General features: G+C 41.7%; 1 protein-coding gene across 13 annotated transcripts in view; it reads left to right on the forward strand.

The window, feature by feature from the left end:
• The window catches only part of CHD7 (chromodomain helicase DNA binding protein 7), a 270,130-nt gene that overhangs the window by 146,772 nt on the left and 101,010 nt on the right, over nt 1-22,348 (forward strand). For 11 of the 13 annotated variants that reach the window (XM_061599721.1, XM_061599738.1, XM_061599686.1 and 8 more), the window contains 3 exons: nt 8,692-8,830; nt 14,846-14,983; nt 18,723-18,788. In XM_061599721.1, the coding sequence (XP_061455705.1) occupies nt 8,692-8,830; nt 14,846-14,983; nt 18,723-18,788 (343 nt within the window). Of the gene's footprint in view, nt 1-7,338; nt 7,361-7,470; nt 7,538-8,691; nt 8,831-14,845; nt 14,984-18,722; nt 18,789-22,348 lie in introns of those variants that run through there. The other 2 variants (XM_061599762.1, XM_061599744.1) reach the window with 2 other exon arrangements.

Consider the following 22,348-nt stretch of genomic DNA (forward strand, 5'->3'; position numbering starts at 1 on the left):
TTCCAAGATAAGATCACGAACATCCGCCGGGACCTTGACTCCAATATTGTAGCAGTTGAGCCTAATGAGGTGTCCGGAGCACAGTCTTGTCCTGTTTTATTGGATGAGTTTCAGTTGGTACAGCTCGAGGATGTGGACAAGGTGCTTGGACAGGTGCGGGCGACCGCTTCTGCTCTGGATCCTTGCCCCTCGTGGCTAATAAAAGCTAGCAGGAACGGAACAGCCGGATGGGCCAAGGAGGTGATCAATGCCTCCCTACGAGAGGGAGCGGTACCACCCTGCCTGAAACAGGCAGTGGTGAGACTGCTCCTAAAGAAACCCTCCTTGGACCCTGAAAATTTTGACAACTATAGACCGGTAGCAAATGTTCCGTTCTTGGGCAAGGTCTTGGAGCGTGTGGTCGCTCACCAGCTCCAGGCTCTCTTGGATGAAACTGATTATCTGGATCCATGTCAATCGGGCTTTCGGCCGGGGTTTGGTACAGAAACAGCCTTGGTCGCCCTGTATGATGACCTCTGTCGGGAGAAAGACAGAGGGAGTGTAACTCTGTTGGTTCTCCTTGATCTCTCAGCGGCTTTTGATACCATCGACCATGGTATCCTTCTGGGACGTCTTGCGGACTTAGGAGTTGGAGGCACTGCTTGGCAGTGGCTGTGCTCCTACCTCGAGAATCGTCTCCAGAAGTTGATGCTTGGGGAGCATTACTCGAACCCCTGGATACTCCAATATGGGGTCCCACAGGGTTCAGTTCTGTCCCCCATGCTCTTTAATATCTATATGAAGCCGCTGGGTGAGGTCATTAGGAGATTTGGAGTGCGTTTCCAGCAATATGCTGATGATACGCAGCTCTACTTCTCCTTTTCATCTTCCTCAGGTGAGGCTGTTAATGTACTAAACCGCTGCCTGGCCGCGATAATGGACTGCATGAGAGCTAACAAACTGAGACTCAATCCTGACAAGACTGAGATGCTGTTGGTGGGGGGGCTCTCTGCCCAGATGGATGATGTCCGACCTGCCCTAGATGGGGTTACACTCCCCCTAAAGGAGCAGGTCCGTAGTTTGGGGGTCTTATTAGATCCGCTCCTGTCACTGGAGGCTCAAGTAGCCTCGGTGGCACGGAATGCGTTCTACCAGCTTCGGCTGGTAGCCCAACTACGACCCTATCTGGAGAGGGAGAACCTTGCCACAGTTATCCATGCTCTGGTAACCTCTAGATTGGACTACTGTAATGCACTCTACGTAGGGTTACCTCTGAAGACGGTTCGGAAACTTCAGCTGGTGCAGAATGCTGCGGCCAGAGTCCTTACTGGGACTAAAAAAATTGATCATATAACACCTGTTCTGGCCCAGCTGCACTGGCTACCAATATGTTTCCGGGCCAGATTCAAAGTGTTGGTTCTTACCTATAAAGCCCTTAACGGCATCGGACCGCAATACCTGGCGGAACGCCTCTCCCGCTATGTACCTACCCGGTCACTGCGCTCGACGTCGAAGGCCCTTCTCCGTGTCCCAACGCATAAGGAGGCACGGAGAACGACAACTAGAGCTAGGGCCTTCTCGGTGGTGGCCCCCGAACTATGGAACGCCCTCCCTGACGAGATACGCCTGGCGCCTTCTCTGTTATCTTTTCGGCGCCAGGTAAAGACCTACCTCTTTGCCCAGGCATTTTAAAAAATTTAAAATTGAATTTAAATTTGGAATTTTAATTATGTTTTATTGTGTACTGTATTGTATTTACATCCGCTTGTATTTTAATCTGTTGTATTATGCTGTTCACCGCCCTGGGAGCTTATTGCTATAGGGCGGTCTAGAAATGTAATAAAATAAATAAATAAATAAATAAATAATAATCAAAACTTTCTGAATTTGAAGAAATGTTAGCCTTTCTGATTAAACTACAACTATCTGGTGGATCACTTATACAGTTAAAACTCTTAATGTAAGTTATAGAAATCACTTTTTGCAGATTAGCTTAGTAGTGTCCAAGTTTTTGTGGTTGCTAACCCTAGCTTTAATAGCAATAAGAAAAGGAAATGAAGGAAATCTCACTTCTATAAGAAATAATTTGTGCATAGCAGCCAAGTAGGGGTTATCAAAATATATTAATTTGAACTACAAGTTCCAAAGCCTAAGGCCTCATGAACTGCTTCTAGCAGAAATGGCCAAAATTCCTGGGACTGCTTTTTGTTTTCTTTTTTTCCAAAGCTGGTATAGATATTTCAGTATATTTCATGATAATTCCCAGTGTGTTGACAATTTTATTTGACTGTTACCATATGTTCTTCTGATGGCACACCAATTTCAGTGATCGTGGGTAGAGGGAGGTATGGCCATGGGGAGGTGGTGAACTACCATAGAAGACGAGGGCAAGGCTACCTGTGCCTTGTTCCTCTCTCCCACTCCTCTCATGGATGGGTTCCTTGTTGCTCATCTGTTGGGATCAGTTTCAGTTGATGTGGCCTGATGACGTGGACAAGATGCTTGCGACGATGCGGCTAGCATCATATCCTCTTCACCCTTGCCATTCTTGGCTTATTAAAGCTTGCCGACGGGAGTTGACAGAGAAATAGAGCTGGGTATCATCAGCATACTGCTGACACCTCGCCCCAAAGCTCTTGATGACTGCTCCCAAGGGCTTCATATACATGTTAAACAGCATGGGGGACAAGATGGTACCCTGCGGCACCCCACAGCACAGCTGCCAGGGGGCCGAAAGACAGTCACCCAATGCTATTCTCTGAAAGCGACCCTGGAAATAGGATCGGAACCACTGTAAAACAGTGCCTCCAATACCCAGCTCACCAAGTCAGCCCAGAAGGATACCATGGTCAATGGTATCAAAAGCCGCTGAGAGATAAGTAAGAATAACAGGGTCACACTCCCCCTGTCCTTCTCCCAATAAAGGTCATCCATCAGGGCGACCAAGGCCAATTCAGTTCCATAACCAGGCCTGAACCCAGACTGGGATGGGTCAAGATAATCTGTTTCATCCAAGAGTACTTGCAGTTGTTGTGTCACAATCCTCTCAATCACCTTCCCTAAGAAGGGGGTATTTGCAACCGGTTGGTAGTTGTCACAAACCAATGGGTCCAGGGTGGGCTTCTTCAGGAGTGGTCAAATCGCCGCCTTTCAAGGTGGCTGGAACCACTCCCTCTCACAATGATGCGTTGACCACACCCTGGATCCACTCGGTCAGACCCCCTCGGCAAGCTTTAATAAGCCAAGAAGGGCAAGGGTCAAGAGGACACGTTGCTGGCCGCATCATCACAAGCACCTTGTCCACGTCATCAGACCGCATCAACTGAAACCGTTCCCAAGAAGTTGCAGCAGACGTTGCATTGGACACTTCATTGTGGACTACAGTAGATGTGGATGCAGCATCAAGACTGCTACAGAGGCGAGCAACTTTACCCTCAAAGTTGCAAACAATTCACAGTGGGCCTCAGAAGGGTCTAAAACTCCATTTCCTGGAGTTGATGTCAACAGACCCCTGACAATATGGAAACGCTCCACTGGACAGCTACTTGAGGATGCGATGGAGGCAGAGAAGTGGGCCTTCTTCGCTGCCCTCACTGCCACATAGTAGGCACAGTTATGATGTTTTATTCATGCCCGATCAGCCTCACAGCACATCTTTCGCCACTTGCGCTCTAGCCGTCGTCCAGCCTGTTTCATTGCTCTTAGCTCACTTGTGTACCAAGGTGCAAGCCGGGCTCCACAATGTCGGAGAGGGCGCTCGGGGGCAACCGTGTCGAGAGCCTGACGCGCCTCACTGTTCCACAGTGGGACAAGGGCTTCAACAGGGTCACCTGCTCGATCTACTGGGAACTCCCCCAGGGCATTCAGGAATCCAGTGGATTCCATTAGGCTCTGTGGGCGGACCATCTTAATCTGTCCACCACCCCTGCAGGGAAGGATCAGAGCCATAAGTCTAAACTTCACCAGGAAGTGATCTGACCATGACAATGGAGTGACATCCACCACCACCCCCATCTCCAGACCACCCCTTCCTCCATCTGGAGCAAAAACCAAGTCGAGGGTGTGCCCTGCCCTATGTGTTGGGCCAATAACAACTTGAGACAGCCCCATGGTCATCATGGAGGCCATGAAGTCCCAAGCCGAAACACTAGAGGCAGCCTCAGCATGGACATTGAAATCACCCAGCACTATCGTTCTGGGCTCCTCCAATGCCGCAGCTGAGATGACCTCCACCAGATCGGTCAGAGAAGCTGCCAGGCAGCAGGGCGGACAGTACACCAGCAGCAACCCTAGTTTACTGTCTCCTTGGCCCAACACCAGGTGCAGGCCCTCACAGCCAGCTCCAAGACAGCGTGGTTTCCTGGTGACAGAGATGGAAGTTCTGTAAACCACAGCAACTCCTCTCCCCCATCCCTGCAGCCTGTGCTGGTGCTGCACTGAGTATCCAGGTGGGCAAAGTTGGGTCAGATCAACTCCTCCAAGCTCACCCACTCAGGTCTCGGTAATGCACACCAAATCGGCATCTTCATCCACAATCAAGTCATGGATGAAAGTGGCCTTATTATGTACCGATCTGGCGTTAAACAACAACACACACAGACCAGTGGGCACAGCAGATGAGCAATGAAGAACCCATCCATGAGAGGAGTGGCAGCAAGGAACAAGGCGCAGATAGCCTTGCCTTCGCCTTCTATGGTATAATTCACCACCTCCCCATGGCTATATTTCTCTCTGCCCATAATTACTGAAATTGGGGTGGCATCATCCATGTTCCTCCGTGCTAAGACTCCTCCTAAATACCTAATATGGGCCCAACATGAGCCCACCAACAAAGCCTGCTAGAGTGAATTATCCCAGTAGGCCTCTGCGAGTATTGGGAACAGTCACACCCATTCAAACTTTTTCACACAGGACCCATCTACTCCCCCTCCTGTCTCACACCCAGGGAGGGCCAGCCTTCTGCCAGTTACAGACTCTCACTCTGAAGGCATCTGGCAACTTTCTCCTGTCATTAACAATTACAATTTACAATCCATAGAACATACAATGTAAGAAATAAAAGAATGAATTAAAATACAATTTAAAATCAAATTTCATATTTAATGTGGCTATGCTGTGAACCACCCAAAGGCAGCTTGTGGAACTCTGGTGGTCCATGGACCATAGTTTGGGAACCCCTGGCTTAAGTCAAGGTCTGATTCTTATACCATCTCCTGGCACAGATTGCTTGCTGGAATTATTACACTATTATTGGTCTCGTCTGACTGCTAAACACTTTCTCAGCAAAATTAAAAATACTGGCTTTTATGCTGGTATATCTTGAGTCCAGTGTATGTGAGATTATGACCAGTTCTCCAAGCCTTACTGATCGCTTAGTGTTTTGTGTATATACATGCCTAAAGACATTTTGTATTAGGCAACAGATAAAATTATTATTTGTTCAGTTTAACAAGGTTTCATAGAAAGCCATTCTTAGAGACTGCCCGAAGATTGCGGAATTCACTCCCCTACAGACTCTCAAACTAGAGGCTTGTTTTGCTAGTCTTTTGCAGTCAGGGCTAGAACAGTAAAGAGTGTATGTTTTAGCACCTGTTCGTTTGATTTAGTAGTTACAAATCTGTTAGAGTGAATTCTTTGTTTTATGTTTAGATGATAATGATGATGTAGCTTGTCCTCTGGTTTTGGAAAACTTGTAGTATAGACATGTAAATAAATCTCCAATGACCTCAAATGCTCATTTTCATGCTTCAGCATTGGTTGATTTGGTCCTGTTGGTTGCTCATCTGTCAGCTGCATTTTGGACAGTGGTTGCTTTCATATTTCCTGCCATTGAAGAACAACCACTCTCAAAATACCTGTAGCTTGCCCTCTGTAATTTTTTTAAAAGTAAGTGTAAGAGGAAAGCAGTCTCCAGTTGTCCCAAATATACTAATTATGAATATGATGACCAGGTGTACGCATTCTCTTGTGTGCATGCAGATAAAGGTTATGAATTTTGTATGTGCACAGAAAAATGTGGCTATGAAAACCTTTAGGATGCCGTTGAAATTGGAACTATATATAATTGTTGACCCCCACAGATTGAATGAGCAGACGAAATCTATTTTGTGTATCACCAAACTGAAGAGCAGTGAAGTAAATCCTCCTGAAGCTGAGACAGAGCTTTTCCTTCTAAACTGTCTGCTAAAAGAATGTAGTTAATCTGTATTAAATTGTTTCCTTTAAGTAGTTGTATATTTTATTAAACGCAGCGGTCTCCTGGGCTTTGCTGTTTGTCTGAAATTTAGAGTTGAAATAAATGGCATTCTAGGTGTGTTGTCTTGCCTCTTGTATAAATAGTGTATGTTGTTTAGTAGGAATAGAGCAACTATTGGAAATCCATTTACAGATTACTGAATATCTTTTAGTGAGAGAAATCTTGTATCAAGTTGAATTATACAGGTCAAGCATGGGCAGAAGGTAGACCAGCATCTACTGGATGACTTGCAGCAGACCGATAAGGATTTCTGATTTAGAAATCAATATCAATAATAAAAACATACACAAAATTAGACTGCTGAAATGAAGAAAGCTGGGGCCCGGGACTCAAGACTGGATTTTTGTGTGAAAGGATTCACAGTTCTGTGTCTGAAAGCAAATTCCTGGACTGAGCACGTGCTCAGAAGTGCTATAGAAGTGCTATATGCCTACCCCCCTGAGCCATTATTTTGCACTTGGCTATGGATGGTAGACTTTGAGGTTTTAATAAAACACAAAATAGATCCCATAAAGTCTACCAACCCCTGAAGTAGGCCCTCAGTGATGAACATGTTTTTAGTTCATATTCGTACTTATTATGAACTATAAAATATCTGGGTGCAGATACATGCAACCCACTTCATTGTACGGCTTGTATGAAACCTGTGTTGTAAGCACTCTGAGATTCTTTATGTCTTGAACAATAAAAAAGGCAGAGAATCATTAGCACTTTCTAGCCTTTCAGCAAACTGACATTTTATCAAACCCGCCCTATGCTGTTCTTCAGTATGTTGAGCCAGTTACTTATATTCCATAGTGCACCCAAGATACACTAACCATTATTAAATTAAGTTGTATGCTTACCTCTGATTTATAGAGGACACCAGTAAAAAGCGCTAGTTTCTCAACTTACTTTACCTGGCAACAGCTCAACTACGACAGGCTTACCTTTTGATTTAAACAAATTTGAGAAATATGTAAAGTTTGGGAAGCAGTTTTGCACTGATTTGATAAAAGAAACCACAAAATACTGCAGCGCAGGTGTTGAGAATGTTTGAAAGCTGATTGAGGGAAGCAGATGGCTTTAGTCAGTGGCATCCAGCCAAAAGAGCAGGTGCTGGTCATGTGACCACTGGTTACCAGGGTAATCTGATTGCTCTTGGCGTGCAGATGAAAGGAAAGGGGCCCAGTCTTCAGCTGTAGTATTGTATAATTTGTGGCAGTTAGAGCGGAAATAAATGCTGGAAATGGAGCCTCATAGTAGGAGAGACTTCTGTCCATGTGTAGTGTACATGCTAAAGCAGTCAGAAAGGGAACTGTTGTACAGATTCATTTTTTTTTATAAAAAATTATTTGTCTTGTATCATTTCTAAAGATATCAAACAAGTATTGTCAGCTTTTTATAGATTTTTTTAAGTGTGTGGATGTATATATTGTGCTTCTAATAATTTGAGTCCTGTATTAAAAAGGGAATTGAGTACTTATTAGGCCACCTAATGTTACAGAGCTTTATATAAAACAAAGTGTTTCCAGTTCGTAAGTGATCAGTGTCTCCTGCCTCATTTTTCTTCTGACATTAATTTTAAATATTTAGGTTAAATTCTACTAATACATTTGGCAGAAGTAATGTATATAGGCTTTTTAGGAACTTACAATCACAACTGTGTCAGGAAAGGTGACAGAACTGAATACTGGATATGTTTGTTATTTTAATCATCCTGGTGCGGTTTGGCTTTTATGTTACCAGAGAGAGAGAGTGTGAGAGAGAATTGGTTTGCAAAATATATTAGAGGAATGACACCTGAGCATTCATCATTATTTTGATAGGAAAAGTTGTGTGCATAGAGAATATACTCCTAACATTCAAACTGAGCTAACTCAGAATTATTCATGTTTTGTTTTGTGCATTGTGTATATGGTATTCAGAAACCCAAGTGGAAGATAAATGCTGGAATTCTAACTTTGAATTCTAGCATTGAATTCTATATGTTGAAAGAGAAGCACCTAATGCAATTCTGGCAGGCCAAGACTTTCTTTAGTAGAGTAGGCTTTTCCTCTGTGTTGTCCAATTCTCTTGTCCCCCCCCTTTTTTAATGTCTAATATGTGCAATGGCAGGACATCCACTTTTAGAAAGATGAAGAATTAAAGAAAGAACAACATAGTCTGGTTATATGTAATTTAATCAACAATATATCAAAGATTGATCCTTTGAATACTGCCACACATATTCTTAAGATCTTGTGTCTAATAGGCACTGTCTATTGAGCTAGCATTATTTAAAAAGAAGAAAGATTTGTACTACTATATGAGGCAAGTAGAAAAGGACAGTGCAGAGATGCAACTAGTAGTATTAATAATGTGCATTTAAAAATTGATTAGGTTGGTGTTATTGATATAGCAACAATGAAATGACTGCACATGCATTCCATTCCATATGGTGTAAAACTCTACTTATTCAAACTCTTATTTTTTAGTAACAAGAAACCAGAATTGGAATCCAGTGCTGTGAAGAAAAAGGTCAACAAGGGGAAAGAAGGTTCTGAAAACTCAGATTTAGAAAAAACACCACCAGGATCACCACATCCTGAAGAGGAAGATGATGCAGGAGTTCAGGTATTACCATTGATAATTTTTTCAGGCATAACTGAACAGGGTAGTTTATAACAGATGCTATTGGACGTCACTGATTCATAGGGTCGCCAGAAGTCATAATACTCCCAGAAGGAGCCCAAGGGGACAAACAAAAACACTAAAAGCAGAACAAAGTATCTTTAAAAACATATTAAAACAAAACATATTAAACACATAATTTAAAAGCAACTTAAAAAAAATCTTAAAAAGCAATTCCAGCACAGACTGGGATAAAGCCTCTACTTAAAAGGCTTGTTGAAAGAGGAAGGTCTTCAGTAGATGCCAAAAAGATAACATATGATGCCTGTCTAATCTTTAATGGGAGGGAATTCCAAAGTGTCAGTGACACAACCCTAAAGGTCTGCTTCCTATGTTGTGCAGAACAGACTTTTTGATGAGATGTAGGAGGCCCTCACCTGCAGAGGGCAGTGATCAACTAGGTATATAAGGATTAAGACGATATTTCAGGTATCCTGGTCCCAAGCTGTATAGGGCTTTGTACACCAAAACTAGCACCTTGAACTTGGCCTGGTAGCTAATGGGCAGCTAGTGCAATTGTTTCAAAAGCCGAGTGACATGTTGGCAATACCCTGCCACAGTGAGCAGTCATGCCATCGCATTTTGCACCAGATGCAGCTTCCGGACCAACCTCAAGGGCAGTACCACATAGTGCACATTATGGTAATCCATCTTGGAGGTTACCAGTGCATGGACAATAGTGATCAGGCTATCCTGGTCCAGACATGGCCACAGCTGTCTTACCAGCCGAAGCTGGTAAAAGGCACTCCTAGCCACGGAGGTCTACTGGGCTTCTAGCAACAAAGATGGATCCAGGAGCACCCCCAAACTACAGACCTGCTCTTTCAGAGGGAATACTCCCACATCCAAAGCAGGCAACTGAACAACTATCCAAACTCAGGAACCACCAACCCACAGTGCCTCCATGTTGCTAGGATTCAGTCTGTTTATTGGCCCTCATCCAGCCCACCACCAAGTCCAGGCACTGGTCCAGGACTTGCATGGCCTCTCCCGATTCAGATGTTACAAAGAAATAGAGCTGGGTGTCATCAGCATACTGCTGTCACCTTATTCTAAATCTCCTGATAACTGCTCCCAAGGGCTTCATATAGATGTTAAAAAGCATTGGGGACATAGTGGTTCCCTGTGGCACCCCACAGCACAACTCTCAGAGGGCCAAAAGACAATCTTCCAATGCTATTCTCTGAAAACAACCCAGGAGATAGGATCAGAACCACTGTAAAACATTGTCTCTGATACCTATCTCACCAAGTCAGCTCAGAAGGGTACCATGGTCAATGATGTCAAAAGCCACTGAGAGGTCAGATAATAATAATAGGGTCACACTCCCCCTGTCCTTCTCCTGATAGTTCATCTATCAGGGCCAATTCAGCCCCATAACCAGGCCTGAACCCAAATTGGAATGGGTCAAGATTATCTGTTTCATCCGAGAGTACTTGCAATTGCTGCATCACAACCCTCTCTGTCACCTTCCCTAAAAGGTGTATTTGCGACTGGGTGGTAGTTGTCACAAACCACCGGGTCCAGGGTGAGTGTTTTCAGGAGCAGCCGGATCACCACCTCTTTCAGCATGGCTGGAACCATTCTGTGTGCTCCCCTTTCTACTCTGCCACTCCCAGTATTCTAGAGGGGAAGCCCTGTGTCTTCCCCCCCTTATTTTACTCCTACCCTCTTTATCATATTTTTAACTAATTTCTGATCAATAAGCAGTCCTATTCTCTTACTTTCTAACTAAATTATCTTATGTAACTTTGATAAGTGGCTTTGTCAAAAGCATTTTCAGAGTCCACATATATAATGTTTACTGAGGTACTCCATATACATTTCTGTTGACGCTATAAAATAATCCTAAAGTTTAGTGAGTCAGAAACCATGCTAGTTCTGTCTTAGCAAGTCTTATTCTATGAACTGTCCTCAACTCTGGAGTCTTTTCAGTAGCTCTGCATCATCTATGAAGATGCAAGTTAAACTTGAGACTTCAGTCTTGAAATTGTTTGCTTTTTTTAGATTCCAGGAGTGTAACTTGGCTTGTTTTTTCTCCACTTCCCTAAAGACAAGCAGCACCAGCTCTGAAGTGAAACACTTATTACTGAAGGACTCTCCATCTCCAGTCACCAAGTTTCAGGGGAAAATAGGCTTCTAAGTTAGGTGGCTTAAAGATTGCCTATCGGTATCATTCAGAAATTAATGTTTCATGCAGAAGCCAGCATTCTCCATTTTTATTTTAAAAATGCAGCCTTTGACACTGTGAAGATATATTTGAAACTGGGCAATACTTGGAGAAATTGCAGAAGCCACAAGACAGTTTACAATTCTAAAACCAAACATAATAACTTATAAAAGCAATTTTAAAACTGATACATCCCTTAAAATTACCAGTAAATCCAAAGCATAACTGTTAATAGAATGCAGATTGGTAAACAGCAGTCCTGGCCACATTTGTGCCTCCACAGAAAGTGGTGAATCCAGGAGGACCCTCAGATTGCATGGCCTGCATCTTCATAGGGAGCGCAGCCCCATCCAAGTTAGGCTGCACACGTCCCTCTTGTTGCAATTTCGCCTAAGCTGGTTTGCCCTTCTCCATCCCAAAACTGTCTCCAGACATCCAGTCAGAATTTCCACTGCCTTCCTGGGATTGGATGATGGAAACAAGCAGTAGAGTTGCCTGTCATATGGATATGGGTGACACCTTAACAAGCTTCCAGATGACTTCTAGCAATCTCATAAAGAGAAGTGATGAGGAGCCAGTGAGCCTCCAGGCGTTTTTGGACTGTAACTCGCATTAGTCCAGGCCAGTTTGGCCAATGATCATGGATAATGGAAGCTGTAGTCCAACAACAAGGTTCCCCAGCTCTGATGCAGATGTTGACAAATTTTTGGGAACAAGGTAAGATGTTGAGGCACCACAGACGTCTGTAGCTTAGGAATGGAACAGAAATTTTCCCAGCGCTACCATATACTCCCCGGAAGGGACCATAACACTGCCTCTGAGACCTATCCTAAAGAGGTGGTCCAGAAGGATACCATAGTCAGTGGTATAGAAAGCTGCTCAGAGGTCCAACAGAACCATTAGGGTAACACTCCCCACTGTAAGTCAGCAAGTAGGAAGACCAAAGCAGTTTCTGTCCCCAAAATGAAAATCGGATTAGAAACTAAATAATCAGTGCCCTCCAAGACCATCTGCATGCTAGCAAGACATCACGTTCTAGGAACTTGCTTAAAAATTGTAAATTTGAGCTTGGGCAACTAATTTTCCAGAACCAATGGATCTAAATTTGGTTTCATTACAGTGATTTTTACCACTGCCACCTTCAAGGTGGTTGGAATTAGATACAGTTGCATTCCTCTTAAAGAAGCAAGTACGTAAGCTGGAAGTTCTCCTAGATGCAACCTCATAATTCAAAGTTTAAGTAGCTTGCTTGCTCAGAGCATTCTTGTCCAGTTTTGGCTAACCCACCAACTAGAGTTGTTCTTGGACAAAAACAGCCTGATCACAGTAGTACATATTCTGACAACCTCCCCATAAGATTATTGCAATGTGCTCTACATGCCCTTGAAGATGACGTGAAAGCCGCAGTTACTGCAATTGCAGCATTAAGATTGCTTCCAGGTGTATCATAGGACCCATGTAACACCAACCCTAAAGAAAGTGCAGTTGCTGCCAATATGCTTCCAGTCTGCTTTCAGGGTATTAGTGATGACATTTAGCCTAAACAGCTTCGGACTTCAATGCTTGGGGGAGCACCTCTCCCCATATATTCCTGCCTAAGAATTAAGATTACCAGTGGGAGGGCTCTTCTCATGTTTTATTTATGGGAGCTGTGCAGAGAGAGCTCTTTCTGCTGTGGTGCCTTGGTCGTCAAATTCTCTCAGCTAAGAGGCCCAGCTGGCACCGTCATTGATTATATTTCAGCACCAAGTTAAAACGAGGCTTTTGACTCGCGCATTTAGGTCATATTGAGAGTAGTTCAGCATTTGACCTGCTTGTGTTATTAATTGGCGTTGAGTATTTAATGTTTTATGCTGAATATGAATATTATGAATGTTTATATGGATTTAGGTGTACAATAATTGTTTAATGTTTGTATTCCAGATATGAACTAGTAGGGCAGGTTAGAACTATTTTAAATAATAAATAATAAATACATAGTTCCTTAGTATCTGCATAGACAGCCCAGTCCTGGCAGATTTTATTAGCCAAGATGGGCAAGAATTCAATTAATCCAATTCTCCAAGTAGCTTGTCAGTGTCCTCAGGCTGCACAAGCTGAAAATAATTTAGAATAACAGGATCAGATACTGTTCTGGTGCATCCATCTAGGGCTCTGACCATACTAATAATCTTATTTGTGAAGTAGACACAATGGGCATTTGAGGGTTCTGTAGATTGATTTACTGATTACTGTGCTAATTAGACCTTTCTCCAATCAAAAGAGCTCTTTTGTCCTACATTGTGAGGATGCAATGGTGGCAGAGAAGTAATCTTTCCTTGCCCTCATCAGTGTCATAGAGTAGTGTCTGAGATAGGCTCCAATTTGTGTTCAGTCATACTCATGAATTTTCTGCCACTTGTGCTCCATTGGTTGACTTTGTCATTTCATAACTCTCTGCTCCTCAAATACCAAGGAGCTGAATTGACTCTACAGCATGGCTGAGAACATTTGGGAGCAATCATTGATGGCTCTAGTCATCTCCTGATTCCAGGAATCAACTGGGACTTCAACAGCACCATTAGCCAAACCTTCAGGAAAATTCCCCAGTGACACCTGGAAATCTTCTGGGTCTGTCATTCTCCTTGGGCAGACCATCAGAATTGCAGAAGTTAGATGTAGCATACAGTGCAAAACTGATCAGATCTGTCCATGAAAACAGAGGCATCACTGTTTCCCTCATGCACTGATTACGAATCTAGAGGATGAGGTCCACTATGTCTTATCATATGTTGTGGGACAGATATAACTTGAGACATGTGGCCAAGAAATCCTGAGCCACACCTGGTCTCCATTTATACACAATAGGATGGCACACTCCTCTTAACCTAGATCACATGACATTTAGTAGCAGGCCTTCAGACTCGAGGGGCCTGTAGCAAAGCCATAATTGCTAGCCAAGCTAGAGAACCAAGTTGTAACTTCCAGTGCCCTGCTTATCTTTTAACATTTTAATGACTAGCAAAAGCAGAATAAACCACATTTTCTCTCAAAAGGAGCTATGTAGTGGATTACTTTAGTAATGTCCGGTACCTACTGTTGTCCTTCTAAGAAAGACCTTTGACAGAGGATGCTATAAGTATAAAAAGCTTGTGAAATGGTTCCTTGCAGCTTTGCAATATCTCTGTGGAGGAATCATGTGGGCATGATAAATGATGCAATTCCATTTACCTCAATATCTGCTTCCCTCAGGTCAAGCCAGTGTTCACTTTGGATGGAACCATGTATATTGCCCTATCTATGTAGTTCCTCCAAAATGATGTTACTGGTGTGATGTGGGACTCAGTCATGGGATTCAGCTATGCTGTGTTTATGTGAACTAGGTTTGTTTTTGAAGATGATGTTTATCATTCTGGTGGTCCCTGCCAGTGGATTTCTGATTTTACTAATTCCACTCTGATGTTCCTGCCATTGAGCAAAGAATACTTAATTGATACATTTCATGTTAATAGGTAGGATGTAGTCTGTAAATGGGACCCTCTAAAGTGAAATTTCTCTAGGTAGAGTACTTCAGACTCCTCCCTGTTTTGTTTTTCTTTCATATGTAGCATCTAGCATATAATTCTTCGGTTGTTACATGATTTACTGCCAAGTTTTAATTGTATTTCCTAATGAACCATCTCCTAATCTGGAGAATTGGTGTGGTACCTGCTTTTGTGATAAGGCCATTGCATTCCTTTTCATCTTGAAGACTATACCCCTGCTAATCAACAAGATGGAATCTTACAATGGAAGATTTTCTTTTTCAGAAGAGGCGCTCTAGCAGGCAGGTTAAGAGAAAGCGTTACACAGAAGACTTAGAATTCAAGATTTCTGATGAAGAAGTTGATGATGCAGATGGTGCTGGAAGAAACTCCCCTTCAAATACTTCTCAGTCTGAGCAACAGGTCTGTTCAAATTTATGCTTTTCAAACAAGGTAGACTGAAAATTCTCTTAACCATTTAGGCTGTAAAACATTTAAGTGTTGACTTTCTTCAGCTTGGCTCAACATGCCAAAGGAAATTAGTTGTTTAGGTTCTTAAAGGCTGTGTTCATTCAGGTTTTCTTTATAAGCCTACAATATGTAATTCAATGCAATTTAGTGAAATTAATGGTTTCTGTTCTAAAGCCTAAAACTAGGCTCCAAGAAGACTGAATTTACCTCTGCGAATCAGTGGTCTGCTTCTATGACTTAATAAACCACTCAAGCTTGTATCCTGCTGTCAGGCATTATAAGAACCCCTTTATGAAATTACTGTCTTATAGTAACCAGCAGGATATGTTTTATTTTCTATGCAATGTAAATGATGAATAAAATAAGTCAAATAAAATGAAGGGTTATAATGTGAAATGACTCCTTTAACAATTTTTTTGAAGTGGTCTTTTAATATCACTACTTCACTTAACTAACTTAGGAAACCATTGGTGAAAGTGTGTTTACAGTTATGTATTCATTGAATTCATATTTTAAGCTTTCTTAAATGTCCTTTCTGGTGTCTTGAGGAAGAGATAAGTGGGTAGGGGCATCAATATTGCTTAAGTTAAGGTTCTTGATCAGCTTCAGAATAATACTTCACTATTTTCTGCAAAACTGAGGGTATCACTCACTGCAAAACTATTTAACAACAAAATGATATGATAATTCACTAATAGGCAAAAAGCCTTGCGGTTTAAGAATATACCTATAGCCCACAGCTATTTCTATCAAACTTTAAAAAGCAGGGAAATTGGGCAGCTATAGCGAATGCACCAGGGGAGCAGGAGACCTGACCTCCTCTCTGAGATATTGGACTGCCCTACAAATTGGTCAAAATGTAAACACCATTTGGGTTGGTCTTTCACAGTCCAATCCACTTCCTGTGCAGCTTGGAAGAATTTGTTAACATGTGCCTCTGGAGCTGTCAGGGAAATAGGAGTCTCCTCTCAGACCCCTTCACAAACTACACTTCCTAGGATTCTTTGGGGAGGCCATGACTGTCTAAAGTGAAATAAAGGTCTGGTGTGGGTGTGGCCACCTGATTAGGCAAGCCCATTCGCTGAGAGTCTGACTTTAGAACACTGACAGTTGGTTCTTTCTGAGTATGGCCGACATTATTGAGTTCAATGCAACATTTCTTAAATTAATTAAAAATCAGCCAGGCATTTTTTTAACTTTTAAACTGCAGAAGATGAAGGTCAGACTATGATGCAAGTTCAGTAATAGGATCACAGGTGCTCTGTGGACATGGCTGATTTTTAATTAATTTCAACAAATTATGAGAACTCTGACAGAAAAAAGTCCAAAAGGGGTCTGTTTTCTCTCTCTCTCTTTTTACACTTTGAATTCTTGATTCTCTCTGACTGTTTCGTGCATCACCATGAAAATTTAGAGGGTTATTAAGCAAGCGTTTCTGAGTTCAGGATTATAAGTTTTCTAAAGTTTTGTTTTGAAATGAGCTTATGAGAAGCATCAGAATGACATGGGGGTATTTTCAATTTAACATTTCAGAATGTGAAAAATCCATGCTGACTTTATTATGAAGCCACCCTTGTGGCTGTATATTTAAAATATATCTTCTGGTTCAGAACATGGATCCACCTAATCCAGTATTTTGTTTCTATCAGTAACCAGCAAAATGCTTCCAGGCATGAAAGCTGGATGTGAAACTGGAGGCATAATGTTTTTGAATATGAAGGTACCATATAGCTATGTGGCTAATAACCATTATAGTTCTAACCTGATGGGTCTACCTGATTTCCATTTAAAGTTATCTGAGTGGCTGTCACCACATCTTGTTCTAACAAATTCTATAAGTTTTGCGAACAAGTACATCTTGAATCAATTGCCAATCAAATTGCAGAAAGCAGCATGTTAATTGGGATGTGCTTATTTCCTCTTTCATAACTGCTCCTATTTGTAAAATGGTGACCATGAATTTAGCATTATGAATGAAGCAGAAAAACTTCTCTCTCAAACTGTGTCCATGCTGTGGGTAGTTCAGAAACTTTTATCATGTGCCCTAATTTTTTTTCCTAATCTGAAAAGGCCAGATATGTTGGTCTTCCCTCTTTGGGTAAGTGCCCTAGCCCCTTTAATCTCTTTAGAGGTGATAACCTCCTGAAGCTCAATTTGGATTAGTCCCAGAAATTACAAGAAAAAGTGAAGAGTGCTCAGAAAAATGTTCTTTTCCCAATATTCTACAGTTAGCTTTTTCCCAAGATTCTATATTTAGCTTCTTATTGCAGCCCCACAGTCCTCCTGCTACCTCAGGAGCCCCAAACCTTCAAAACACCTGAAAATCTCGAACATCCAAACACCTCAAAAAGGATATTGTAGTGCTGGAAAGGTGCAGAAAAGGGCACTCAAAACGATCAAGGAGCTGGAACAACTCCCCTATGAAGAAAGGTTACAACATTTGAAGCTTTTTAGTTTAGAAAAAAGGCAAGTAAGAGGGGACATGATAGAGGTGTATAAAATTATGCATGGTGTGAAGAAAGTGGATAGATAAAAGTTTTTCTCCCTCATAATACTAGAACTTGGAACCATGTGGAGAAACTGAATATTGGGAGATTCAGGTCAGACAATGGTCACCAATTTGAAAAGCTTTTAAAGGTGATTAGGCAAATTAATTCTAGATAAAGTTATCAGTGCCTATTTATTTTTTATTTATTTTCATTTCATTTATATCCTGCCTTTCCTCCAAAGAGCATAAGGCAAGGTAACTGGTCCTCTTCTCCTCCCCCCCCCAATTCAGTTTTATCAATTTTATTGATAAACCCTATGTATGAGGTAGTTTAGGCTGCAAATTGGTGACTGATCCAAGGTCACCAGGTGAGCCTCATGGCCAATTGGGGATTTGAAAATGGTCTCCACAGTCATAATCACACACCAACCACTACACCACATTGGCTCTTACTAATCATGATGGTAATATACAGTATATATGCCTCTGAATATCAGTTGCAGCGGATCACAAGAGAGCACTATTCACTCATGTCCTGCTGGTGGGCTTCTAATAGGCATCTGGTTGGCCACGGTGGGAACATCATACTGGACTAGATAAGGCGTTTGTTCTGCTCCAGTATGGATCTTCTTAATGTTGGTAGCTCTAGAAGCATAATGTATCTTCCTCCTTTTTTTCCTTCTCCACTGCTCAGTCCTTCCCTTTCAGTTTCTGTTCCTCTTCATTGTGTGAAACACTGCTAGAACTGTGTGCACAGGGAGTCCTTGGAAATATGGGGTGATAATTCAACGCTGAACCTGCTCAGAATAAACCCATTGAAGTTAATGGACATGATTAATTTAAGCTTATTAATTTTAATGGGTATACTCTGAGTAGGACTGAGATGCTCTTGAAAAATTAGTTTTTTTGCTTCCTAGCAGTTTTTCACATGCAGGCAGGAGGCAGAGAAAATGTGAAGAGAAACACCATGAACTCCCTGTTTCACAACACCAGGAAAGGAGTGACAAGTTCTTTTCTTAAAATGTGAGCCATTGAACTCAAATCCATAATGTTCACCTTCATATTGAAGGCAAGCATTATGAGCCTTCTGAGTTCTTATTCTGAGTCTGGAATTTGCAGACTTCAGCAGTATCTCTAATCAGTTTGGTTGCTTCTTTGTACTTTTGTTCACCTGTGTAACTATGGTGAAATGTTTCATTGCAGGAATCTGCTGATGCTGAAGGCCCTGTAGTAGAGAAAATCATGAGTAGCCGTACAGTCAAGAGACAGGTAACTTTTAAAAAAAAAAAAAAAACGTCATATCTCAGGACAATCAAAACATGGAGTTCACAAGTGATGGTGTTTTTTCACCTGTTCATGCAACTCAAAATGTTTATTTAATCTTGCTATCCCAAGATTTAAATTAAAGTGATTTTTCAATCAGTTATTTAAATCACCACGTAATAAAAATGTGCCAGAAATTTTGCAATGAAATGGGTAACACACAGTAAAAGATCAGGAAACACCAGAATACAGCATCTGCTTCTTCCTTAGATAAACATCAACAAGAGATTGCAAAAAAACAATGCTGATTGGGACACCGAGTTATTGTTATAGTTGTATATTTGTGTAAAAGCTTATGGAGGTGGTATTAGATTTGTATTTTTGCAAGACCTAACAGTATGTTGTGTGAATGTTTGAGAGGCAACATGTTCTGCTTGCTCCTGTGATAACAACACAATATTTCACTAATTTTTAGCCTGAACTTGATGTTAAACCTGCAGTGTGCAATACTATGACTGCATTTGCACATGCACAAGCAGGCATGAGATGCAGAAATCCTCAGGCTTGCACATTTTCCCCTTCCTTGTCCTCCCATGTAGCTGGCAGGAGACATTCAGAAGTTTTCACTTCTGATCTGGAGTGACAAACTGGTTAACACTAACTAGTGTGTGTTTTGCTCGAATTTACATGTTTCTGGTTGCAAATATAGTTGGAAATCTTCTTGATTATGTTATTGTTATTGTTTTGGTGGATTATATTTGAAATCTTGAGGGTATATTCCCTCTGTCCAATAATCTCCTGTTTTTACAGTCTGGAATGGGTTAACTTCTGAAGTACCTTTTATTATGAATCTTCTCTGCTTTTTCTAAAAAGAAATCTAATCTCTGATGTTTTCTAATATTAATAAACCTATATCTTGGCTACCCTAGCACTATACGTTTTACTTTGAAAAATGAAGTCTGAAGGACTTGGCATACTTTGCTTTAAAAGTTTTTGTTAATTCTTCCAGCTTTGACTGTTAAAATTGTCACTTGCCATAAATTAAAATGGGCCTTTTCAGTGGTAGCCTCCTTATATGAATGCCCTCTCCAGGGAAATGTGCCTGGGACCATCATTGTCAGTTTTAGGCACTAGGCTAAGATGTTTCTGTTTACCCAGGCATTTGGTAGTTAAGCTAGCTTCTACTGTGGTGTTCATCTTTTAGTGGGCTAGGTAGGACCTGTTGTGTTGTTGGACGAGCATTTTAGGAATTTTGTACTGTACATTGTTTTTCATTTTTCTGGCTTTTAAATTTACTGTTTGTATTTTGTTTTGTTAATTTGCTTTGAGACTTCTTTGCACAAAGTGACTAACAAATGTAATTAATTATTATTATTATTATGTAGTTCTCTTTATAAAAATGTGTTACCCTTGTAATTGTTACATGTGATAAGAATGAGCACAGTAATACTATTAGGAATTACTGTCTGGTAAGATAAAGGTTAATGTTGCTGCTAAGAAAGAAATCCTAAAGATCTGTCATCTTGATGATATTAAATAATTGTGACCAAATTTTATCAGTTTAAAGATGATTTTTGTAGGAAATTAGAACAGATCAAGAAAAGCGTGAATGAATAAATGTCAGTGATAAGATATAATATGAAACTGAAACTGAGAATTTGAAAGAGGTTGCAGACAACAAAAGGAGACATGTGAGTCTGTTCAAAAGGAGATTAAAATACAGCAAAATCTATATTTACTGTGAAAGAATTAAGATTCTGGGAAGGAAAGAACTACCTTATTGCAGTGGTGGGAAACCTCCGGCCCACCATTTTCCCCAAAGACACATCCCTCTGCCCCACATCTGACAGCATAATTGATGTCAGGTATCGGGCAGGTAAAGATACAGCTGTAGTGGAACAAGCATTGCTTAAAGGTGCACTCCTGATTGTTCCTTACCAAGCAGGGTTCCCTGAGAGTACTAATCAGCCAATCAGTGCTGTCACCGAGTCCCCTGAAGTTGTCAGTTTGCAGGTATGGTTTGAATTCACACCATACCTGCAAACAGACGTTTTTTCTCTGCAGACAGCTTTGTCGATCTGCAGAGGAAAAATGTCTCTTTGCAGGCACTGTTTCAAACCAAACTGTGCCTGCAAATTGACAAAGCGGGGTTCACTGTCAGCACCAAGCAGTTGATTAGCTCTGATAGCTTGCTTCTTTGAAAATGTCAACTGATGTCATGACAGGTGGGCAGCCCCATCCATCTATCAAAATAGCTCTCGGGGGATGGAGAAGGTCAGTATCCAGGCCACTGGCCAGATCCAATACCCCTCTCCCAACTTACTGATCCAGTTAACTGAGCATTTAGAAATTAAAGTTAGAAGGAATCATGTTAAAATGTGTAGTATATCAAAAAAGGTGAAGGGGAAATATTCTTATATTTGCAGGACTAATTGGTAAGAGTGCTGACTTCACTGGCTGATTAGAAATTGATACTGCTTGGAAATTACTTCAAAATATGCAAAATATTGTGCTTTATATTAGGAATTTTTGACACAAAATATAAGGTATTTTGTGTATTTAGGGGTCCATGATTTGGGATAAAACTGGTTGGGAATTAGTAAAAGTGGGGAGACTAGAGAAGTAACTTTTTGAGGAGAGGTGGAGTGGTGGTGTTTGGGTACCACTTTTGGTACCATGACTGGCAGAGGAAGCTAGAGTACAAGGGGTTGTCAGGCTTGGTAAACAGCAGGCTCATTAGACAGTTGAAGGCTTTGTGCCGTTTAGGCCTTCCCACATCCATAGGCCTTGGGTTGCTATGTTGGCCAATCCTCCTCCCTGATTGTGTTGCTACTGAATGGCAGGTCAGCCCTTAATAAGATGTTCCTCATCCACAGTTTGACAGTAGATGAGGTGGCTCTCCTGGTATGTATTACCGAAGACCTAGGTGGACAAGCTGGGGAGGTGGTGCTCAACTCACCCAGCTTTGTCCACCCTAGTACTCAGTGTAGCACATCAGGTGGAGTGGGATGGGGGGTCACTGCTATCCAGAGAAATTCCATCTCCTTGACCAAGAAACCAATCTGTTTGGGATTCATTCTCAATCGTTTGTTCAGTCAGAGAGACAGAACAAGATTTTTGTTGGTATACCTCCCACCCTACTGCCCAACAACCTCCCTAGCAGAAGTGGGTTTGAGCATAGTGTTAAAATGCTTTCAGATGCTGGTTCTAGGGAATTTCAATATTCATTCTGAGACTACCTTGTCAGGGCTTTAACTGAATTTCCTGCCTGACATAACTACTATGGGACTGTCTCAATACATTGTGGGCCCAACAGATGTCACTGGTCATATCTTTGAACATGTTTTCACTACAGAGCAGATTGGGAGTTGTCCAGTATAGGAGGGGTTGTTATGGACAGATCATTCCCTGGTCAGGTTTGGATTAGCAGTGACAGTTCTCCCTTGCAAGGCTGGGGAACTCATTAAGTTAGCCTAGCCTCAGAGACTTATGGATTCTTGAATGCTCTGGGGCAGTGGTTCTCAAACATTTTCTCCCACAGATAACTTGAAAGTTGCTGAAGGACT

The sequence above is a fragment of the Rhineura floridana genome, chromosome 1 (assembly GCF_030035675.1).
Source record: "Rhineura floridana isolate rRhiFlo1 chromosome 1, rRhiFlo1.hap2, whole genome shotgun sequence".
NCBI classification, from domain to species: Eukaryota; Metazoa; Chordata; class Lepidosauria; order Squamata; family Rhineuridae; genus Rhineura; species Rhineura floridana.